Source organism: Mycteria americana, chromosome 17, assembly GCF_035582795.1.
Source record: "Mycteria americana isolate JAX WOST 10 ecotype Jacksonville Zoo and Gardens chromosome 17, USCA_MyAme_1.0, whole genome shotgun sequence".
Classification (NCBI taxonomy): Eukaryota; Metazoa; Chordata; class Aves; order Ciconiiformes; family Ciconiidae; genus Mycteria; species Mycteria americana.
This window is the reverse complement of record NC_134381.1, coordinates 4,856,294-4,875,856: the sequence shown is the minus strand read 5'-3', so window position 1 is coordinate 4,875,856 and position 19,563 is coordinate 4,856,294. Positions and strand designations below refer to the sequence as shown.

General features: G+C 45.0%; 1 protein-coding gene across 3 annotated transcripts in view; it reads right to left on the bottom strand.

The window, feature by feature from the left end:
* Positions 1-19,563, bottom strand: part of PAPPA (pappalysin 1) — a 254,468-nt gene that overhangs the window by 44,260 nt on the left and 190,645 nt on the right. For all 3 annotated transcript variants that reach the window (XM_075519671.1, XM_075519669.1, XM_075519670.1), the window contains exons 11-14: positions 15,534-15,647; positions 14,991-15,126; positions 11,128-11,341; positions 1,564-1,732 (exon numbers count right to left, since the gene is read on the bottom strand). In XM_075519671.1, the coding sequence (XP_075375786.1) occupies positions 1,564-1,732; positions 11,128-11,341; positions 14,991-15,126; positions 15,534-15,647 (633 nt within the window). The remainder of the gene's footprint in view (positions 1-1,563; positions 1,733-11,127; positions 11,342-14,990; positions 15,127-15,533; positions 15,648-19,563) is intronic.

Sequence of the window (19,563 nt, the reverse complement as noted above, 5' to 3'; positions counted from 1 at the left end):
TTTTAAAGCACGTGTTTAATGTGCTTAGCTGAACATGGATATCTTTAAGATGCTCCACTCCTTCCTTGATTTGAACAGTGAATGCACAGCACTGAGCAAAACAAAGCCATTGGCCTCAGGGTTTTTATCGGTGGAAAAAAGACGATGAAGTGCAATAGTAGACCAGGGCGAGAGGAAGCATGTTGTAATAGGCAGTGAATCACGTTAGCTAGGGGTGCTAAAATCCTCCACTCCTGTCATATGAATCTGATCAAGGCTCTGAAACCAAACTTCTCAGAGCAAAACCATACACAGTTGGCTGAGCCTCCCCAAAAGGTACTTCGTGCGTTTAAATAACACAGCGCTGGTGAAACATGCTTAGGCTGTTTTATTTGGTTTGGGATTCCTGTGTGCTCAATGTACAGATCCCTTCCAACTATTTCCTGGTTCAGCCATACAGGCTTGTTTGAGAACTTGTTTTCTGTTCTGTAAAAATGCTCAGCTGGAGCTGGGGTTCTGGTGCTGATGCCAATTAGGATGGAAGAGGCCCAGCTCGCGGGGTCCTGTATTTGTTTTGTAATTGAGTTGAAAGGGCTGACTCATTCCCCTCCACTCTGTCTGCCCCCTCTGTGAGCTGATGAAGAACACAGTATTTCACAAATACAGACAGGCTGCTGAGCGCGGCTGCCTGCCCCCAGCCCTCCCCGGCCCAGATGTATGTGCTTCCCCGACAACATGCGAGAAGGTGCTGATGGGGGAAACCACCCCCACGTCGCGCTCACGGGATCCGGCAGCATTAGAGACGAGAGCACAAACTGGGGTGCCTGCTCTGCACCCACGTATCCCATGCACCCTGCTCCCAGCGGCATGCCTAGGCTGGGCCATGCTGCACGTACACCTCGTCCACATCCCCCAGTACAAAGGACCAGCATTTTTTCAATGTTTAAAGAAATCAATAGTTTTCCTCAATACCCTGCTCACTGCATCAAGACATGCTGCTTTTGTAGGACTGGATTATTAATGCATTGCTTAGAGAAGATGGGGAGCACTGCCTGGCCCACTGGAGTAGGTTTTCGGTGCTTTGTTTGGAAGCAAAAAGCTTTGGGTGCTTTTTCTACCCCCTTGACACCATGCATTTCTGCAGTGTCAGGGTGTGGTTGGGAGCAGATGGACTGAAACACTGCAAAGGAGTTAAGACATTTTTAGCCTCAGCCCAAGGAATAAAAATGAGATATTTTGCCCAGAAACTGGTTGTGTAAAAAAACAAACACCCCACCCCCCAAAAACCAACCCAAGAAACACTGTTTGCTGACTAGAGTCAGTGAGATCAGAGAAGGCCTGAACACATATTTAAACCTTTTGGGTTGAAAATTTCTAAAATTGGGGAACGTCTGAGCTTTGCTCACTGTCAGTACCTCTTCCCACAGAGTCAGATGACTCCTATTCTGATGAGAAGTATTTGGATAAGGCCTTGTCCCAAGGCTGAGCTGAGATTTTGGGTTTCAGGCTGGGTTATTTCTCAATTTCTCCACATCTGTTTGCTCATCCCTGTCTTGTGGGTCATACAAAACCAGCAGAACAAACCTGGCTCTTGCTGAGATCATCATCTCGCTGGACTTGCAAAATGTAGCCTGTCTTGCAGCTCACGTTGCACTGGGCACCGTTGTACCACCCACCACCGGTGCAGTTCAGCAGTGCGTTCTCGATCTCCAGCTTTTGGCAGTCGGTGGCTTCGCAGGAGTAGTGGACACAGCTAGGTGGGAGACAAGAAGTGGTATTTTTATTCAATTCATTTAATTCATTCCACAAAAGCAAGTGTGTCTGACTGACAAACTGATCACTTGTCAGGCAGCAGGTACACAGACTGCATGCTGAACCCAACTCGGCAAAGGGCTCCTCACCAACAAGCACACTCTCTAGTTATGTCTTCCAAAGGACAGGGACAGTGGTAACGGTGATGACAATGAAAGCAAATTACAGGTTTTGTGGCAAAAGGGAAGAGACTGCCAATTCTACAGAATTACTTTCTGTTCTGCAATACTCAACTGCACTGTGGCCTTCCTACTCCTGTATCAACACGCACCCATCCATCCCTCCCACGAGAGCACTCTCCCTCCAAGAGCAGTCCTTATGCCCCATCCAATTTTAAATCTCTGCTGAATTCAGGAGTGCCTGATATTGTTAGTGATAAGTGTGCATGTGTGTACATGTGAGGAGGGGTTTCTGTGATAGAGACTCTTATCTTTGAGAAACTCGATTGAAATCAACACATTCATTTTATTCCACTTCACAAGGAACACCAAACATCAGCTGTGTAGCTGTGTTGATAAGCTCTTATCAAGCTCAGCAGCATGCTGTCATTTCAGATCTCTCCCATTGCTGTCCTGCCACCCATAAAATGTTTCCCTGGATGGAAACTGTCTGCTCTCCCTACAGTAAATTATTGTAACATTTAGCACAACTTGTAAAAAGAGGTTTTTGTTTTATTTTTATATACACAGAGATATCTGGTTGACACAAAATCTTTCACCATCTCTGATGACCTGAGTCAAACATTATAGCACATGTTCGAATGTGAGTATGGGGCAGTCCCTCAGCTAAAGGGCAATGAAAATGCTGAGAGTCTTAAAGCATAAGGGTAGATTTAGACTACATATATAAGGAAGAAATTTTTTACAATGAGGGTGGTGAAACACTGGCCCAGGTTGCCCAGAGAGGTGGAAGATGCGCCATCCCTGGAAACATTCAAGGTCAAGTTGGACAGGGCTCTGAGCAACCTGATCTGGTTGAAGATGTCCCTGATCACTGCAGCAGGGTTGGACTAGATGACCTTTAAAGGTCCCTTCCAACACAAACTATTCTATGATTCTATGTGCAAAGACGTTTTGCTGGATTAGAGACAAAATTTCTGGGGTTAAGGATTCCTACAAAGTGATATGCCTCTGCTGAAAATGAATTCAAATAAAATACAGTTAAATTCATTCTGAGGAGGGAAAACCTTGACTTAGTTTACCATCTATGTGTGTAGGAAAGAACCTGAAACAGAGAAAGTTATGGAAAGAAGGGAAAGCAATGCATCAATACACATATTTTGAAATGGATTACAAGCAAGCTATTCCTGTCTCCTAGAAAAAGGGTTTACAGCCACCAAAACCCCATCCACCTTAGTAAGCACAGGACTTAGCACGTACATGGTGTTTTGTTGTGTTCAAAGCATTGTGCAGACATTATCTAATTAATTTTCATGACACCCCTGTGAGACACCTGGGCTGGTATTGTTATCCCCATGTTACTGATAGAGAAGCACATCTGCACATGTCTCTACTGAGCTCTAGATCAGATTAAATGACAGTATTATGTACCACCACAACTTATTTCTCTGTCCCAGACTAGTGCTATATGGGAAGTGCCCGCTGCTTGTAATTTAAGGTTGCTTGTTCAGTGGTGGCCCTTCCCTGGAGTGCGATGAGCCATAAACAATTTCTACATTCAGAAAGATCTTATTTCCTCATTGTGCACAAAGTATTGCCACTGACAGGACTGAGGAAGGAGAATTCCACCTCTGTGTTGGCCAACTCGATACCCTTGTATGCCACAAACAGCGCCCTGTCTATCAGCACTACAACTGTGATGCTTCTGCAGAATGGATGATCCTCTGCCAGAGCTGATCTACATAGAGTGATCCTGCCTTCAGTAGGATCTGACCCCCCCCTCCATACCAAGGGTTTCACGCGTGTTTTCCAGCCACTGCAACTCACAGCCTGACATACAAATTTAAACTGCCATTGATTTCACTTTACATGGATCGATAAGACCGTGGATGAGATGGTGGAAGAACAAGTGGACAGTATATCCTAGTGCCCAGGTGGTCTTCTCTTGCAGAGAAATGAGGTGAGGAGAACAGCCATGTGCAATTGTCTTGTAAACACCCAGCATGAATCACCCAGGACTGTGAACCACAGACCTTACTCTGTTTCGGCAGCAGCCCCCCAGGCAGCCTCACATACTGTGGCTCTCCGAGCGAAGTAGTACCTTACTACGGACCTCACAGCACTGCTAGTTGAGTAAGCCACCAATTAACATTAGCAAGAATATCTGAACATGGATGTTAAGTGAGAGTGTAAATGATGAAAGACGTCTTGTCGAATACTCCCTACATAACCCAGTTACACCTACCCATGAAGGCTAACCATCACTTTGCTCCCCTCCGTTTTTCAGACGGTGAGGCTGCAATATGAGTTCCTCCCGTGCCAGGGCTCCAGTGTCGAGGAAGTTGACTCATTGAGGAAAAAAGTGAGCACCATTGCCAAGCCATTCTCAGAAGTACATATTGCGAACCTTGACTGCCCATTGCAAAACTCCCTCAAAATCTGAAAACCTTTTTGCACTAAAGCTGGAAAAATAAAATAATAGCAGACATATTTCATTTAATATCTTACATGAATCAATGTGCTACACATCAATGCAGCACTGAATTCGGCCTTGAATGGCTTCAGAGGGAAGGATGAGTCTAAGAAAATCTTTGCAATTTGCACAAAGGGAAATCTGGAGGAACGTCACCGCAGTAAGTGGCACCGCTTTTCATTTCCATCGATGTAAAGGAGAAAAAGAATCTGGTTTCTTGAGTTCATATCAGGACACCAGATGAGCAAGCCTGGGCTTAAAAGTCCTGCAGAACTGAAATGCCACAGACAAAGGCATTAAGAAACACTTATTGTGATGTTCTTCTTTCTGTTTACAAGTCCCCTTGTGGTCTTCTTAAATGGCCAGGGAACATTTTTAGCCACCCCCTCCAGGCTCCAGATTATGCCTCGGTTAGCAGATCATCTGGGCAGCTCTCTCTGTCTGTAACTCTATATGAATGACTTCAGTGACAAACAATACAACCATTCACTTTTTGTACAAAAACAACCACTGCCACCAAATGTTTCCAATTTAAATATTTCTGGTTCTCTAGCTACTGGTTCCAATTTGGTATCAGCTACTGTCAGCTGTAAATCCCAATGAATTTTGAAGTCACGATCCTGAATTGAGTTCTGCAAATGCAGAATTAAGAAGGAGAAATTAATATCTCCAAGTAGGAAGTTTAGACAAAGAACCCATCACATCCATATTACAGAATTGTGGGTTACAGAAGCTCTTGCATGGGTACAGCCATTTAACAGTGGTTAATCATCACATGCTCCAGAAACTATGCATTCCTTGGGAAAGAAACAATATAGAGTATCTGAGAATGAAATCCTGGCATGGGACAGCTTATCCCACTTTCTTGTGATCAAAATTGGGTGACTTCATCAAAACTGCCTATTTCAAATCATCCCTGGTCTATCCTAACTCCACAGATGCACCTGGGAATTGCTTGCCAGAGTATGAGCTGGTCTCGATAAAAGCTATGCAAGGGACCCAAGGACCACTCTAATGATTTACTGATATATATGTAACAAACAAGTGTCGGTGCCTGGGGTATTCCCTGACAGTGTTTATTTTACTAGGTCCACCTCAGGATTCACCTGCTCCTGTTCTTGCCCTGGTAGTGTATGATTTCCTAAAGCAACATTTTCACACCAGGCAGAGTGCAAGGAGCAGTGGATTTCTTGCACACTTTCCACTGTCTGCAGCGCGTTAATAATATAGATCAAGGCAGACCATTTCAGTGATGTAAAAAGCCCTGAACTGAGTTAGCTTCACATGTAGGCTGAAGTTCTTACTTTATTCAAATCCATTCTGCCCATCCCTAATCTAAATGAGCTCAGTCATTAGCCTCTAAATCTTTATTTCTCTGTGCCAATATTGGCCCCAATTCAGCAAGGCACTTAAATATGTGCTTAACTTCAAAAGCACAGTTAAGTCCCACTGATAGATTTGACTACAGGGGGATGTAAGCAAATAGCTAAGGGCTTTGCTAAATTGAGGTCTTAGTGACGCAATCCTAGAAACATTTGTATTTTAACGTGTTTATAGAGAATTATAACAATTAAGTGGAACTCTTCCTTCCTCACATAAAAACAAGCCAGGACTTCCTCTTTCGAAAAGCTTACAGCAGCCAAACTTTCTTTTCCTAACCCTGGGGTCAAGCACTTTTCCAAGGACTCATCTTAACACAGTGCCCTAATTATTTGTTTCCTTCGTGATAGCTCTGACACATATATATGCATAGGTGAGCATAAAAGCTCATGGTATACACTTGTTACGAGAAGAGCCACAACATTATCTATTTTACATAGGAAAAACTTCCTTTTCCATAGTCCAGGCCAGCCTGGGCTGCAGATCTGAAGCATACTTTGGTTTTGTTCTACGCCCCCATACATACAACTCACACAGAGGTAACCTTCTGAGGGTGTTTCTAACAGATTTATCATTACGGTGGGTTTGTCTTCTCCTCTGTAGAGATTCCCCTAAAGGCAAGAGCAGGTTCTCTCTCTCTAATCCAAACATACATGCACCATATTGAAAAGCAAAGGCTGCTAGCCATATTCCTTGTTGTAGAAATAAAAAAGTATGAACTGCAGAGGTGGCAATGAATTTATCTTCTTCAGTCTTCAGCTAAAACACGTTTGTCTCCTTGTAGTAACACAAAATCTCAAAGAACATCTACCCAAATCCTTGGGGCTTGATGGAGACTGGTGAACCTGTGCTGACTGTGCCACTGGAAGAAGGATCAAGACCAAGACTTTTAGGTGTTTGCTTTCAAATCTGGTCCATGAGAGTGACCAAAAGAGTAGCATCACCCATGGTCTTTTCAGTGATCTCACTGCCATACCTTTGGGCCTGACTCCAAATAACGATCACAACAAAACCTTAATTCAAACTGATAGAGTCAGGAATGCGGATAAACCCAGAGATTTACAGAAAACACTTGATCCAACCCCAGGTAAGCCGTGGGGGAAGGAGAGGCATGAGCCAGCACGTCCCCGCTGCTGTCCCCGCCACTGGCAGGGCAACACTCTCCCTGGGGACTGGCTCTGCCTTCAGCCTGCCTGCACCCCGTTGTGTGAGATATTCCTGCCCGGGGGGGTCCATATTGAACCGATGAAGCTCTCAAAGCCCCTTTGCCCTGCCAGCCTGGAAGTGGGGCCGTGTGCCTGGGCGTTAGCAGCCCCGCGGGTCTTCCCGCCAGAGTCTGTCCCAGGCAAACAAAGAAAACGCATCGCCTTCCACTTTAATAAAAGCCAAATGATGCCGTTTACCAATTACCAAAATGGGGCGAAGGTTAAAAACCCATTGAATTATAACACATGTCACGGACCAAAGCTTCTATGATTAACAGTTCTGTGAGAAATTCATTAATTTCACCAGAAGCAAGCTGACAGAGATTGCACTTAATGACAGAACACAGGGCAGGGGAAAGGCAGCTGAATCGGGAAAGAGAAAGCTGCATTAAATCACAAAAAAAAAAGACAAGGAGACCCTTCTCCCCCCCCCCCGCCCTTATAAAAAGGAAAAAAATAACGGGAGTTATAAAGGGTGGTTGCATTTGTTCTGCTGCTGAAGATTTACCTTCATCATTTCTTGTTGGGGAAGCTGACAGCAGGAGAGAACAAGACAAAGAGAAGAGCTGGAATGGGCTATGTCTCCCTGGGGCTTGTTTGGGGTAGCAAAGGGTGAAAGCTCATAGGACAGCTCTCCACGGAGGCCGTGGTGAGGACAGGCGATGCCGCATTGGCCAGGAGTGGGACTTAGTCTACAGTGCTGGTCCCCCCCCGGCTGTCAAACACCCTGATGTTCACACTTATGGAGGAAGGGAAACCCAAAATCTTCCCTGCAGAAACCATTTTGCAGCCGTAACAGTGAGTTCGTACCAAGATTTAACCAAACAAAGAAAAGGAAAATCTTTTTGCTGCGCTAACCAGAAAGCACAACCTGGGGCATGCATGCTGGAGAGCCGCGGGCAGCCAGAGCCCGCTCCAGGGGATGGGAGGCTTATCTTCATTATGAACACAGAGTTAATGGAGGATTAGAAAGCTGGAAACTCCTGAAATCCACAATTCTGACACCTGAATTGGGGTGTCTACCTGGGTTTTCACGCCTCCCGCCTGCAGTTTCCAGGAGAGGAGCAAATGGCACCAGGTGGGATAGAGGAGGGGACAGGTCTTGTGAATGCGGCAGCGAAATGCCACCAAGGAAAAGCAACACTTCACGAGGACTGCCTTGCCAGGGATGGGAGACCCCGAGCTGATGTTTCCTACACAGTGAAAAGGACAAAAATCTGATTTCTGAGGAACCGCTGTCAAAGGCAGCCCCAATGCACCAGGCTTTCCTGCTGCTCGAGTGACTGCGGGGTTGGAAATTATACCTCTGCATCTGCACACCCAATTTCACCGTGCACTCCACGAGGCTAAACAGGAAATAATAAAAGTATAATAATTTGAACGATAAAGTGCGAGAGAAGAACTAACTGGGCCGTGATATCTGGTCTAAGGATGCAATGTGAAAATAAAGCATGTTGTTTTTACAGCACATCTCCAGCAGTGAGGTAAACTTTTGCTGAAAACAAAAAAGAGCCTGTGGTCAGCTGCAGCAAAAAACCAACAACTGGAAAAATACAACTGGAAAGTACGGAGTATTTTTTTTTAAACCCTCTCGAAATGTCTTCAGAAGGATGGAATGGATTTTCAAAAGAGCTAACGATGACTGAGGATGGCTACCTATAAAGTTCAATGGGATTTTTGCATTTAAGCTACTTTTTATCTTCTAAAATATTAACTGTAATACATATTTTAAGAAAGAAGAGCGAGCGCATGTTTTCTTTTCAGTTATTAAGTCGTCACTAGCCCACAGGAGTGATCCATTCACCCTCAAAATAAAAGCTGTGTTAACTTTTAAGGGCTGATATATTTCTTTTCCCTCATATATTTAAAATCAGCACCCTTGCCTAGAAGTGCCTGTATTTGGCTGTAAATCCTCTCCAACCAAAATAATTCTCCTTGAAGAGAGAGAAATAATATCTCTTGTAGAGAGAAGCCAAAAAGCAGGCAAAAATATCCATGTTTACCTAAGGAAAATGAAAGTGGTAAAATTGATGCTTACACATCGGAAGGAAAGTTCCTTTAAAAATTAAATAAATATTTTAAAAATCATATCAGGCAAATGCAACCAGTGGGGAAAGGGGAGAAGGGAAGGATGGGCAGTGTGGGACTGGCACTCAAAGGGGGTCTGATGGGAAGACCGTGAGCACAGGAGGCACAAAATGCCCATCCAGCTTCTGAGCTGGTTAAGAATAAATTTAAAAAATCCCTCTTTCTATGTTCTTCCTGGATTGGGTAAAATAACAAAGGAAGAAGATGGCAGGCAATAGACAGCAAAGGCATCACCTGTTTCCTGGCTGCACAACTTAATGCACAACTTTCTCTACATCTTGGATACTTGAACTGCTTAGAGTTTCATGTACAGAAGAAGAAAGCATATATGGTCACCCAAAACGATCCCATCACAGGGCAAATTGGAGATCTTCCACTGTAGCACTGTCATCAATGGAAAAAATCCCACTGATTTCAATTGGCTTTGGATCAGGGCTTTATTTCAGAGAGTTTCTAGTTCCTTGACTGACATGGGAAACTTTATGATCAATCCAGCGTTGTAACCTGCAAGACCTAAAACGTTATTCTGAATGAGCAAGGCTCTGACAGAAGTTTTTGAGACCAAGGGGCTGAGATGGTTCAGTGCATCATGAAAACAAAACAATGCAAAAAAAAAAAAATCAAGAAGAAAAAAAAAAGAGGCAAACGGCGGGTGATTCTTCTTCAAGAGATTTCTAAAGGTTAGTTTGCTGCGCTGCAGAGGCTCACTGAAGTTTTGCCTAAGGGGAATGCATTTTTTATTAAGGAAATAACTTTCTAAACACAGAGCACTTCTAATTTCGTAAGCGAACAAATGGTTCAATTCCTACTGAAAACTTGAGAGGCAGGAATGTGGTCCTCCATCTCAGCCCTCTCGAGCTCCCTGTTGCTTCTCACCATCTCCTTCCAGTCAGTCTCTCTCGTTCTCTTTCTGTCCCGCTCCTGCACTGGGATTTGGCCAAACTTCCACAACTAGACCTCTCATCTGAAACTTGATCCTGCTGTCTTTGGGCCTCTGAATTTATACAACCTATTGCACAGAATGATCAGACTCCTTGAATCTAGGTCAGAACACACTGACTGGATTGATTTAGCTATAGATATACTCCTTTTTTTTTTTTTTAAACTTTATTTTCCCTTCCCTCTCCCCCTTCTCACCCTCCCGCCTTTCCTGGAATAAAAGCAGGTCCTAAAAACAAGCCAGAACATTATCAAAAAACCTGACAGCTTGCTTAGGAGGCTGAGCAGAGGTTTTCTGGGATATGCAACTTGTTTTACTATTGCTGCTGCTATGGTATGATGACTGCTCACAACTTTGAATTCACAAAGGGAAAAAAAATGATTCTTTCAGGGGTTTTGCTAAATTCTCCCCTCTTCTTTTCACTGCCTTGCTGAAAGGATCCATGAAGCTGCCGCACCAGAGGCCACGAAAGGTCACAAACTCTGTGGGATGCTGTAAAGCAGAGACTGAGAGGGGTTGGTGGTGATCTATTGATGTGTCTGTAATAACAACAAGAATAAAACGGTAGCCATAAACCTTTCATCCTGGGGGGTCCCACAGAGCTTTTCAAAACGTGGGCCGGATCCGGAGAGGTACTGAGGGCCCTTCCCCAGCCATAAAAGCACCACGAATGCTGGTGGCCAAGCACCCGCCACACGGGGCCGAGCACCTTGCAGGATCCGGCCCCGCCGGGGCACAAGCATCACTTTGTCTCCGCGCGACCGTTTCTGTGGGAGGTCCCTGTAGCACTTTAGCAGCACAAAGCAGTTTAGATCGAGGTCGGCGTGTGAGTGGGGAAAACGATGCCATACTGGGGAATGTATGGAGAGTTAACTGGCCCCAATTCCAAGCTTGGGATAAAGGAGGGAGGAGAAAGGAAGAGGAAATAATTCACTAACAGTATCCCATGCGGGTTAAATGTCCCATCCATCCTGATCAATGAGAACACTGCCGGTTTTTTACCAGCGACACAAAAGGGTCAGCAGGGTTCAGCTGCTGTGCCCCTCCTGCCTCCTCTTAACCCCCGGCGCAGGTGGGCGGCGCGGGGGGCGGTGGGTGGCGAGGCAGAAGGAAGCAAGCTGACAGGCTCACCTCTGCTCCGCTGGGCTGTAGGTCTGTCCTCGCTGGCAGCTGCTGATGGTGATGGGGTCGAAGTTGTGGAAGGAACGCAGGGCCACCCCAGAGATGGCCACAAACTGGGAGCTGAAGCTAATGAGGACAGCCTGGGTGTGATAAAAAGGGTGACTGAGGTCATGGATGACGGGGATAATCAGGGGATTGTTCCTGCAGCTCAGGACGTGGACACCTGCCAGAGGAGAGACAAGATCAGAGGAAGGGTCAGACTTAACACAATCGCTTCCCGAAGCTGTGGGCACTTCAGAAGCATTTCACCCATAGGAACGGCCCTATAGAGCTGAAAAGTTATGGTAAGCTGCCTGGAGGGGCTTCCCAAATCGCTCTGGAGAGCTTAGCCGAGAAGTATATCCCCCCAGACAGCTGAAGAAAGGCTGCCATTCTCTCCGCGAGCGCGGCAGGCTCTCAGAGCAGTTTCTTTAGACCACAGCTACGTTTCTATTGTGCTCTGTTAAATCAGGAGCAACCATCACGGAGGAAGCGGAGTCTCACTATTGTAAAACTGGTCTGAGAGGACAGTTGGAGCCTTTATACCGTGCATCAAATGGTGCCGGCAGGCTGGGTGGCTTTGTGCACCATGGGCAATGCACCAGTGGCTTGTTTGTAGCTGTGCATGTCATTAGCACTCAGCGTAAAACTTTTTGCATGAGCTCTAGACTAAATGTGCCCAGTTTTGATTTTTTTGATGGTTTTCAGCCTTAGGGTATCTTACTCTTTGCTAAAAAAGGCAAAGATGGTCCTGGAGATAGAAACGAGGGTGATGGACCCACTGAGGATTTTACAGGTGATCTCATGTGAGAAGAAAATAATTGTGTCTCGGGAAAATAAAAGTGTCTCAAGAGGTTGAGGTGCACAGAAGCACCAGAAAGGTGACAAGGAGACCTCTTAATCCCTTTTCTTCAGCAGAGAAGGCACTCAGTGATAGTTGGGAAGAAATTCCCACCTTCAAGTAGAGGCAACCTGAATTCAAATGGGCCAAATCCATCTGAGGGGTAACTCAAGGGACAGACAGCTGTCGGCTGGCCTCAAAATTAATTAATTGAGATTCACAGCCTGACGGCTGACTGCAAAGCCCTGCCTCTGAGGCTCTATGGCATCGCTCCGAGGATCAGCTTGGCTCCAGCTCCATTCACTTCACTGGAGCTCCCCCAGCAACGGCTTTGGCCCAGGCCCTTTGGCTACCCTGATACACTTACGAATTTGAAAATAAAATAAATTCTATTTGCATGTTTAACTGGCTCAGGGATTTCTATTATTATTTTTTTTTCCAGTTCAGGTTTCTTGACTCAAAAGGGAAGGAATAAAAAAGTTTTCATTTTTCTCCTTAGAAAGTGATTTCCTGTGAATTAAGACAGACTTCTGACCACTCTCTTTAAACATCTATCTCCCACCCTCTACTTTAAAAAAATCTTCCTGTAATAAAAAAAATAAAATAAAAAAGCAAACCTCTTTTTGTTTTGGTCTTTACCTGACCCTGAAATAACCTCCCTGTCTATTTGCCTCCCACAGGTCTTTTGATATCAGCTCCTTGTGGAACGGTGCACGTTTCTCACTTACAAACAGGTGCAGTTAATACTCGAAATCCCGGGTTCCCAAATTCCTTGGAAGTTTCTGCCTTCTCTGATGGAAAGCCAAGAAAGACCTTATGGTATGAGGCTGTTTATTCACTTCAATTTCATTCCTCGCACTGAGGTGGCGTCCACAACAAAACAGACCCTCAGAGCTGTGCTGCAGTTAGTTGCTGGTGCTTTCTGACCCAGACAAGGTAAACGGGGGCTGAACAGGTCAGGTTCATTTAACTAACCTGCCTTCATTAGCAAAAAACCACTCAAGATAGTACAGGTGCCCATGGCAGGGAAGTTAGAGCTGTCTCCATGCTTGCCCCTGTTTCCGTAGCTCTGTATCCACCTATTCAACGCTCAACAGCTCTTGCAAAGTACCCAGCAGCTGAACCCCAGTGTCTACAATGGCTCTGAACTAACAGCGCTGAGGTGTTTGGCATCCCAACCTCTCCATCTCCTACCAAGACTCAGAAGGAGCTTCTCATTATCTTCTGGGAATCCACACAGTAAAAACTTGCTCTGATCAAGGTGGGAAACTGCACTTCTGGATAGACCGCATTTTGCTCATGGGAGTGTCTTTAGCATACTGATGACTGATCAAGCTTTAAATTATTGCTACGTCCTTTTGGACATACTTTTAGTTTGCCACTGACTTCTGCTTAAGGCTGGCTGACCATCTGCAGTCAATCCTGTACCCGGTGCGTGCCAAAGTTTGCATTTCAGCTGCAGTTTCTATCTTGCCACGGTGATAATTCAAACACATCAAATACAATATCCAGGAAAAGGACTTAATGCCGCACCCAGAACTCAGACAAAACAGTGACTGGGAGCTCTGCCTGAGTGAGAATGGCTGGGTAGCCTACCTACACCTGTCCTCTGCTCCAGGCCAGCCTCTTCTGAGAAGGTCAGAGGGGCTTTTCCATGATGAAGGCAACATTTCAGAACTGAAGATCTCCAGGTGTCAGTCTGAGCCATGCCAAACTCATGTTGCAACTTCATCGAGGATTTCAAAACCTAACCCTCAGTTTCCTCTTTGCTCCTCTTTCTTGTTCTCTTTCTCTCACAATCTGTCTGTCTGTCTCTATAAAATGTCGCATTAGGCATTTGTTGGCATGCTTGTGTCTCCATCATTTATTTCTCAAAGGGAAAGAGCTATGTGCCACTGTTTTGTGAAAGGAGGAAGATAAGACTAAGCCAGGGGCTCTGGCAAACTGGGAGCTATCCTGACTCAACCTGCACAACTTGCTATGAATTTCGGTTTGTTTTCGGACAAGAGACACCACACATACTTTCCTTCTTTTCCTCCACACCCCACCAAGTTATATATTACCCTGGACAGTCATCCAACACCTGTCACTTGTGTGTGTCCCTTCTCCTTCTCATCACTAGTAGGAAGTTCATTTGAGTTTCAGCTTGTCAAAATTGCAAAGTTATGGTAAAATAGAAAGCTGGGGGAAGGGGGTTATGTTTCCTTAAAAACTACTCTCGGGACAACATGGCCGGCTTTCTTCCCAGTGGGATAAAGGGCAGGGGACAGCTGGAAAGGGATTATGCAAGTCCTACCCTGACATGGAGTTGGGAGCTAGGGTGAGGTCCTTGGTCCTAGAGCTTAAATGCAGCCAGAATCAATTCACCAGACGCAGCTTTCCCAGGTTCAGGGACCTGTGCCCAGGAGAGAGACAAAAATGGTCTATCCTGGCACTTCAGCACAACTAGCAGGTCCACAGCCTCTGTCAGGCACATCTGCTTGAGGCCATGCAAGCAGCCCACAAGGGCCCTGGTGTTAGACCTTCATCAAACCTGAAATACTTTGCATGAAAAATTTTGGCCATTACATAGCTGTGGAAACTTCCCTGCAAGCAGGACTAGAGATCCGACGAACTACACCTTGCGAAGCAGAAGTGCTTGCTGCACCAGCTGGTGCAGGTCCCTCACTCCCTGCTACCAGCAGTTCATCTGTATCACTGTCAATGTCTCTCCAGGGAGGTGCTGCGCATGAAGCATTTAGTGCTTATTTTAATGACTAAAGAGAACTAATCACTTCTGAAAACATAGTGAACAGGCATGAAGAAGTGTCTGCATAAAACGATGCACCATTTTCAACAAACTCTAGTCAAAGTCAGGTCTTGGAGCATTAAGCAAGCACTTTTTTTGTCTGATCCTGGAAAAGCTGAGCAGGAGTATTGGTCAGTTTGTGAATGGGGGTACCAACAGATTAAGCAAGCAATAAAGAGGGAGTTGAATAAAATACAATCTTACCAAGATCATGGCTTTGTTCTTTGGTGTCAAACAGCTGCACACCGATGGTCTCCTGCTTCTGATCCAGGTAATAGGTGCCATCAGTGACCAAGTGAACTAGGACTGCTGCAGCTACCATAGGCTGGGAAAAATATGCCTGGGAAAACAAAAGCCCCACAAAGGCTGAGGTGGAGAACTGCGGTGGGCTTTAAAAAAACCCAAGAGTCAGTGCAGGACTTTTAAAATAACAATTCCCATCCCAGGTCACACAGAAGTCTTCCCTTCCAATCTCTCCTACACAAACTAGATAAACCCGAATCAAACAGCCCTGCAGCTGGAGGCTGTAACCTCTCAGAAATTCAATAGCCTTGTCACAGGAGGGGACTTCACCACTGACTCTCTAGACAGTGCTCAGAGACTTTGTTTTGCTTTTTGCACTAAACATACTTCAAAGAAAGGAGCAGCTTGGCCCTGGGAAGGCTGTCCCATGATATTTTGCCTGTTGGAGAAACTTTGTACAGGCAGGCAAAGAGGAGACTTCTGAATGACATGTGCACTTCCTACCTTCAGCCAGAAAATGGTCTGTGTCATGTGGGAGTACTGGAAGTTGGCCGTGCAGGGATACCAGGCATACTGAGAGACGCCATCGTTCAAGTCGATCACCTTAGTTCGACACATCTGCAGGACAAAAAAACCACCAAACCAGACATAGATGACAGTAAGGAACAATTATGACTCTTTAAAGTGAGGAAAAAAGTCCAGGTGCACTGCTAGAATAAAATAATGCACAATAATGACGTTTCTAAATACCATGAGATTAGTCAAAAGTTAAGTTTCCAGGTCTTTCACTTCAATAAGAAAAACTGAAACATGAAAAGGAGCAAAAGACTCACAGCAGCTGGATGGCAGCCAACAGTTTCCTCTTAATTTGGTACAAGGTCTTTGACAGCATTCAGAACAACTTTGCTCCCACCCAAATGGACCACAACTCTTCCCACTGGAGTCAAAATGACGATCACTTCTGAACGTACCAACTCACAGCACAGACAGCCTGCAGATGCTCTCCACAGTACTCCAGCAATGTCCTATTTAAACCTGCATGTTACTGTAACCCCAGGGAAGCCACAGATGGCCATGTAAACTTGGAAGCAAGTGGAGCCAGGAAAGGCCTGTCTCTACAACCCAATTTAAGCAAACTAGTTTCTTGTTTTGTTAACTAGTTTCTGTAAGTGGAATCACCTTCTTCCTACACCTACAGCACTTTCCATGGCAGGCAGCAGTGGGATTATAAGTGAACTGCTCTTTTCAATAAAGAACAAGTAGATGAATCCCAAGTGCTGGCATGGATGAAAAGCTCAAAGAACAAAATGCCTGAATTTAAGTACTAGAGAGCCTTGCAGTGCCATCAGTACGTAAGATGTGAAAATGAAGCTGGAAGAAATGGTAGGATTTACCCTGAAACCACACTGCTCAGGGAAGCTGCTTCAAAAAAGCAACATTCATGACCATAGCCTTCATTCATGACCATAGCCTTCATTCCCTGAATCAGAACAAGGAAGGAAATGTACACCATGCAAAAGGCTACAACTGCATTAGAAGGATGCTTCCAGCTGAGGCTCTCGGAGCATCTGAAGGGTACCTGTTAAGATTCACAACACACTGGTGAACTCAGTGACTGTCATTACCAGAGTCATGGGGACAGAGGGAATTCCTTGTGGTCACCCAGTATAGTGGCAATGGAGCTACGAATGTAACCCAAGAGGCCAAACCATCTCCAGCAGTTGTGCTAGCCACAGGAGAGCCTAGGACTGATCACACAGACCACCTGCGCTAGGTGCTAACTGGAGCTATGTACTCCTGGGGACAGTATTAGATTTCTTTCCAAGACCAGAGCCTGAACTGAGCAATCAGGTGGTGATGTGCTGTCAGTAAAGCTGTTCCCATAAGCAATTTCCCTGATGATTAAAACAAAAAGAAAACCCTGAAGTGAAACAAGAGAATTAACAGAGATGTTTTTAACCATTCAAAATCCTATGCCCACTCGGTAATTCTGCATGGAACTGCCCTCTTGGTCTCAGCAGGCAAAGTCTGGGCAATGCAAAGAGAGCCTGGGATGCCTGGGAATGAGAAACCAGATTGGCTAAAAGTGAGGTAATCACCTCTATAATCTGAGTCCCTCAAGATCCAGCACAGAGGAATCTATGGGCAAAACATAAATCAGCTTTAATGGGCTGGAAGAAGATTTTTAGTTTATTTATTTTTTAAAACAACTGGGACCAAGCTTCATTGAGGCTAGCCAGTGGATAGTGTTACATTTTACAGCAGAACAAGGCTTTACATAAACTATCTTTGGCATTTGAAATCCAGGCCAGCAATTCGACATGTACCATTTCGCAATTCTCCCTTCTTGCATTTTCAGCAGCCTGTCTCTTGTTGGGAGCATGGTTTTTATTTTAATACCTCTCCAGCTAGGGAATTTATCTTCCCCACATCTGCAATTTATATGGTCAGAGAGCTCTTTGACATGAACAAAGGTCTCATTACTTTTATATGATTTTGTTCTTATTCTTATATCTCCTCCTGCTCTATTGGTCCAAAAAGGTGGTTGAAAGAAACAAAAGTACTGACGTTTGGTGCATTTTAAGTGCCACTTAATGGATGAGTGAAAACCTGTATTAAGAAATCACCCAGACCTTCACCAAAAGTTTGAATCAAACCCAAAATAAACCCCTGCTGAGGTGGGTTGGAAATCTCTGATAACTTTTAAATGCCTTGTTTGATTTGTGTGCGTGTGTGAACTCTAGCACTTTCTGCTTCTGCCTGAGAATATTAGCAAAAATCTTAACATTGCATAAAGAGCCTGTGTTTGAGACACGTACAACTGAGGTGGGCAGACTCGGTAGACTGGCCTGGTTTGAACAGGTTAGATAAGCTTCCTCCTGCTGAGGCTGACCCATTGCTACTCAGACAAGTGTTTCAAAGTGGTACGCGGTAGAAAATTCTTTTAGGAGAAGAGTATAATTGAGAAGTGTGGGAAAAATCTAACAGATATGACAGGAGTGGCTACAAGACCCTCTTCTACACTGGCTGCTCTCTAGTAAACTTAGCTAATGGCAAGAAAGATTTTGTAATTACAATCTGATTGGATAAACAGTCCCTGTCACCTACAGAGTCCACCATCTCAATAGGCTCTAACGCACGTGATAAATACATCCCCTTTTCAATTCTACCTAGTTATTGAGTGTCACACCACAACTGCAAAGTCTGAGAACCATTTGTTGGGAGATACTTTCACACCTCTGCTTTTAAGGCATCCCTTGAAAATGGCAGCAGTGTGAAGGCACTTATTACTGCAGTACCACCACTTCTAAGCTACGAGTTCCAATGGCCTGGAAGACAGAGCATCATCTCTCCTCACATCTACAAATTCATAGGAATTCATGCTTATGAGAAATAAATTATTTCCGAACGTTCTCCAGTTTGCTACATTGATGCAAAACAGCAGCTAAAGCACCTGACAGCTGTGGAGGGAAGAAGGGATAGATGTACTTTTCATTTCAGGGTGTTACCAAAGACTAAAGTATTTGCTTTGAAGAATGACAGCATCACGCAGGACTCAAAACTTCACTCACTGGGGCTTATCCAGGTTCTTAAATCCACACAGCAACTGGCATCCACAGGAGCTTAGTATCTGCTCCAAAGTATTTGGGGACTATTTGCGTCTACTTACTGGAAGCCCATGTCATACCCCTCCCTAGGAAGCTGCTTTCAATTAAAAGAGCTGATGTCTGTTCCTCTTGGAGGTTCTAATCCAGCTCCTCTCCCACCCACACATTTTATACACAAACATCGAGAGACAGAGTGAACAAGGCCACATAGCACTGTGGGATCTTCCCACAAGAGGGAATGCCTGGAGGATTCCCTTTGACTGATTTATACAACCTCTTGTCAATCACGGGGACAACATGTTCTTCAAACTGCCTCTCCTGTTTTCCTTCTCTTACTCAAGGGGACCGAGGAATGTGTCAGCAGAAAGGGAAAAGTGATATATCGTGAGTGCTTAGTTCATTGCCACATCTAAAAAGCATTTACTATTGCAATCAACTCCATTTCCTCATAACGTTTTCCTTCAAAGTAATATGGGAAAATTTGCTGAAGAGCAAATTTTGGAAGCCACCCTTGTGAATGGTTCCCAGCCATCCCATGACTTCAGGCAATGTTAAGTTGTGTTGATGGGCTACTGTTGCAGACGAACTACAGGTTAAGGATCACTGGTCCTGTGGACTGGGCACTGGACTAGGTCTCAACCTCACTGTGCCCAGTGCATGGCCCCATTACAACCTTCTGGGCATTACTTGGCTTCTCCAGGCCTGAGGCCCCCATCTGTAAGACAAGGATGATATTCCCCCACGTCACACGGGTATCTTGAGGGTAAAAGCCATTAGCCACAAAAAGGTGCTCAGATGTTACAAAGGGAAGGGACAAACAAAGCACATACATGTGTGAAGCATATACCTCCCCACAGGAGCGGGTTAAATACAAACAGATGCCATCCCACTCTGTTGTTCCCATCGAGCAAGCACAGCCAGACACC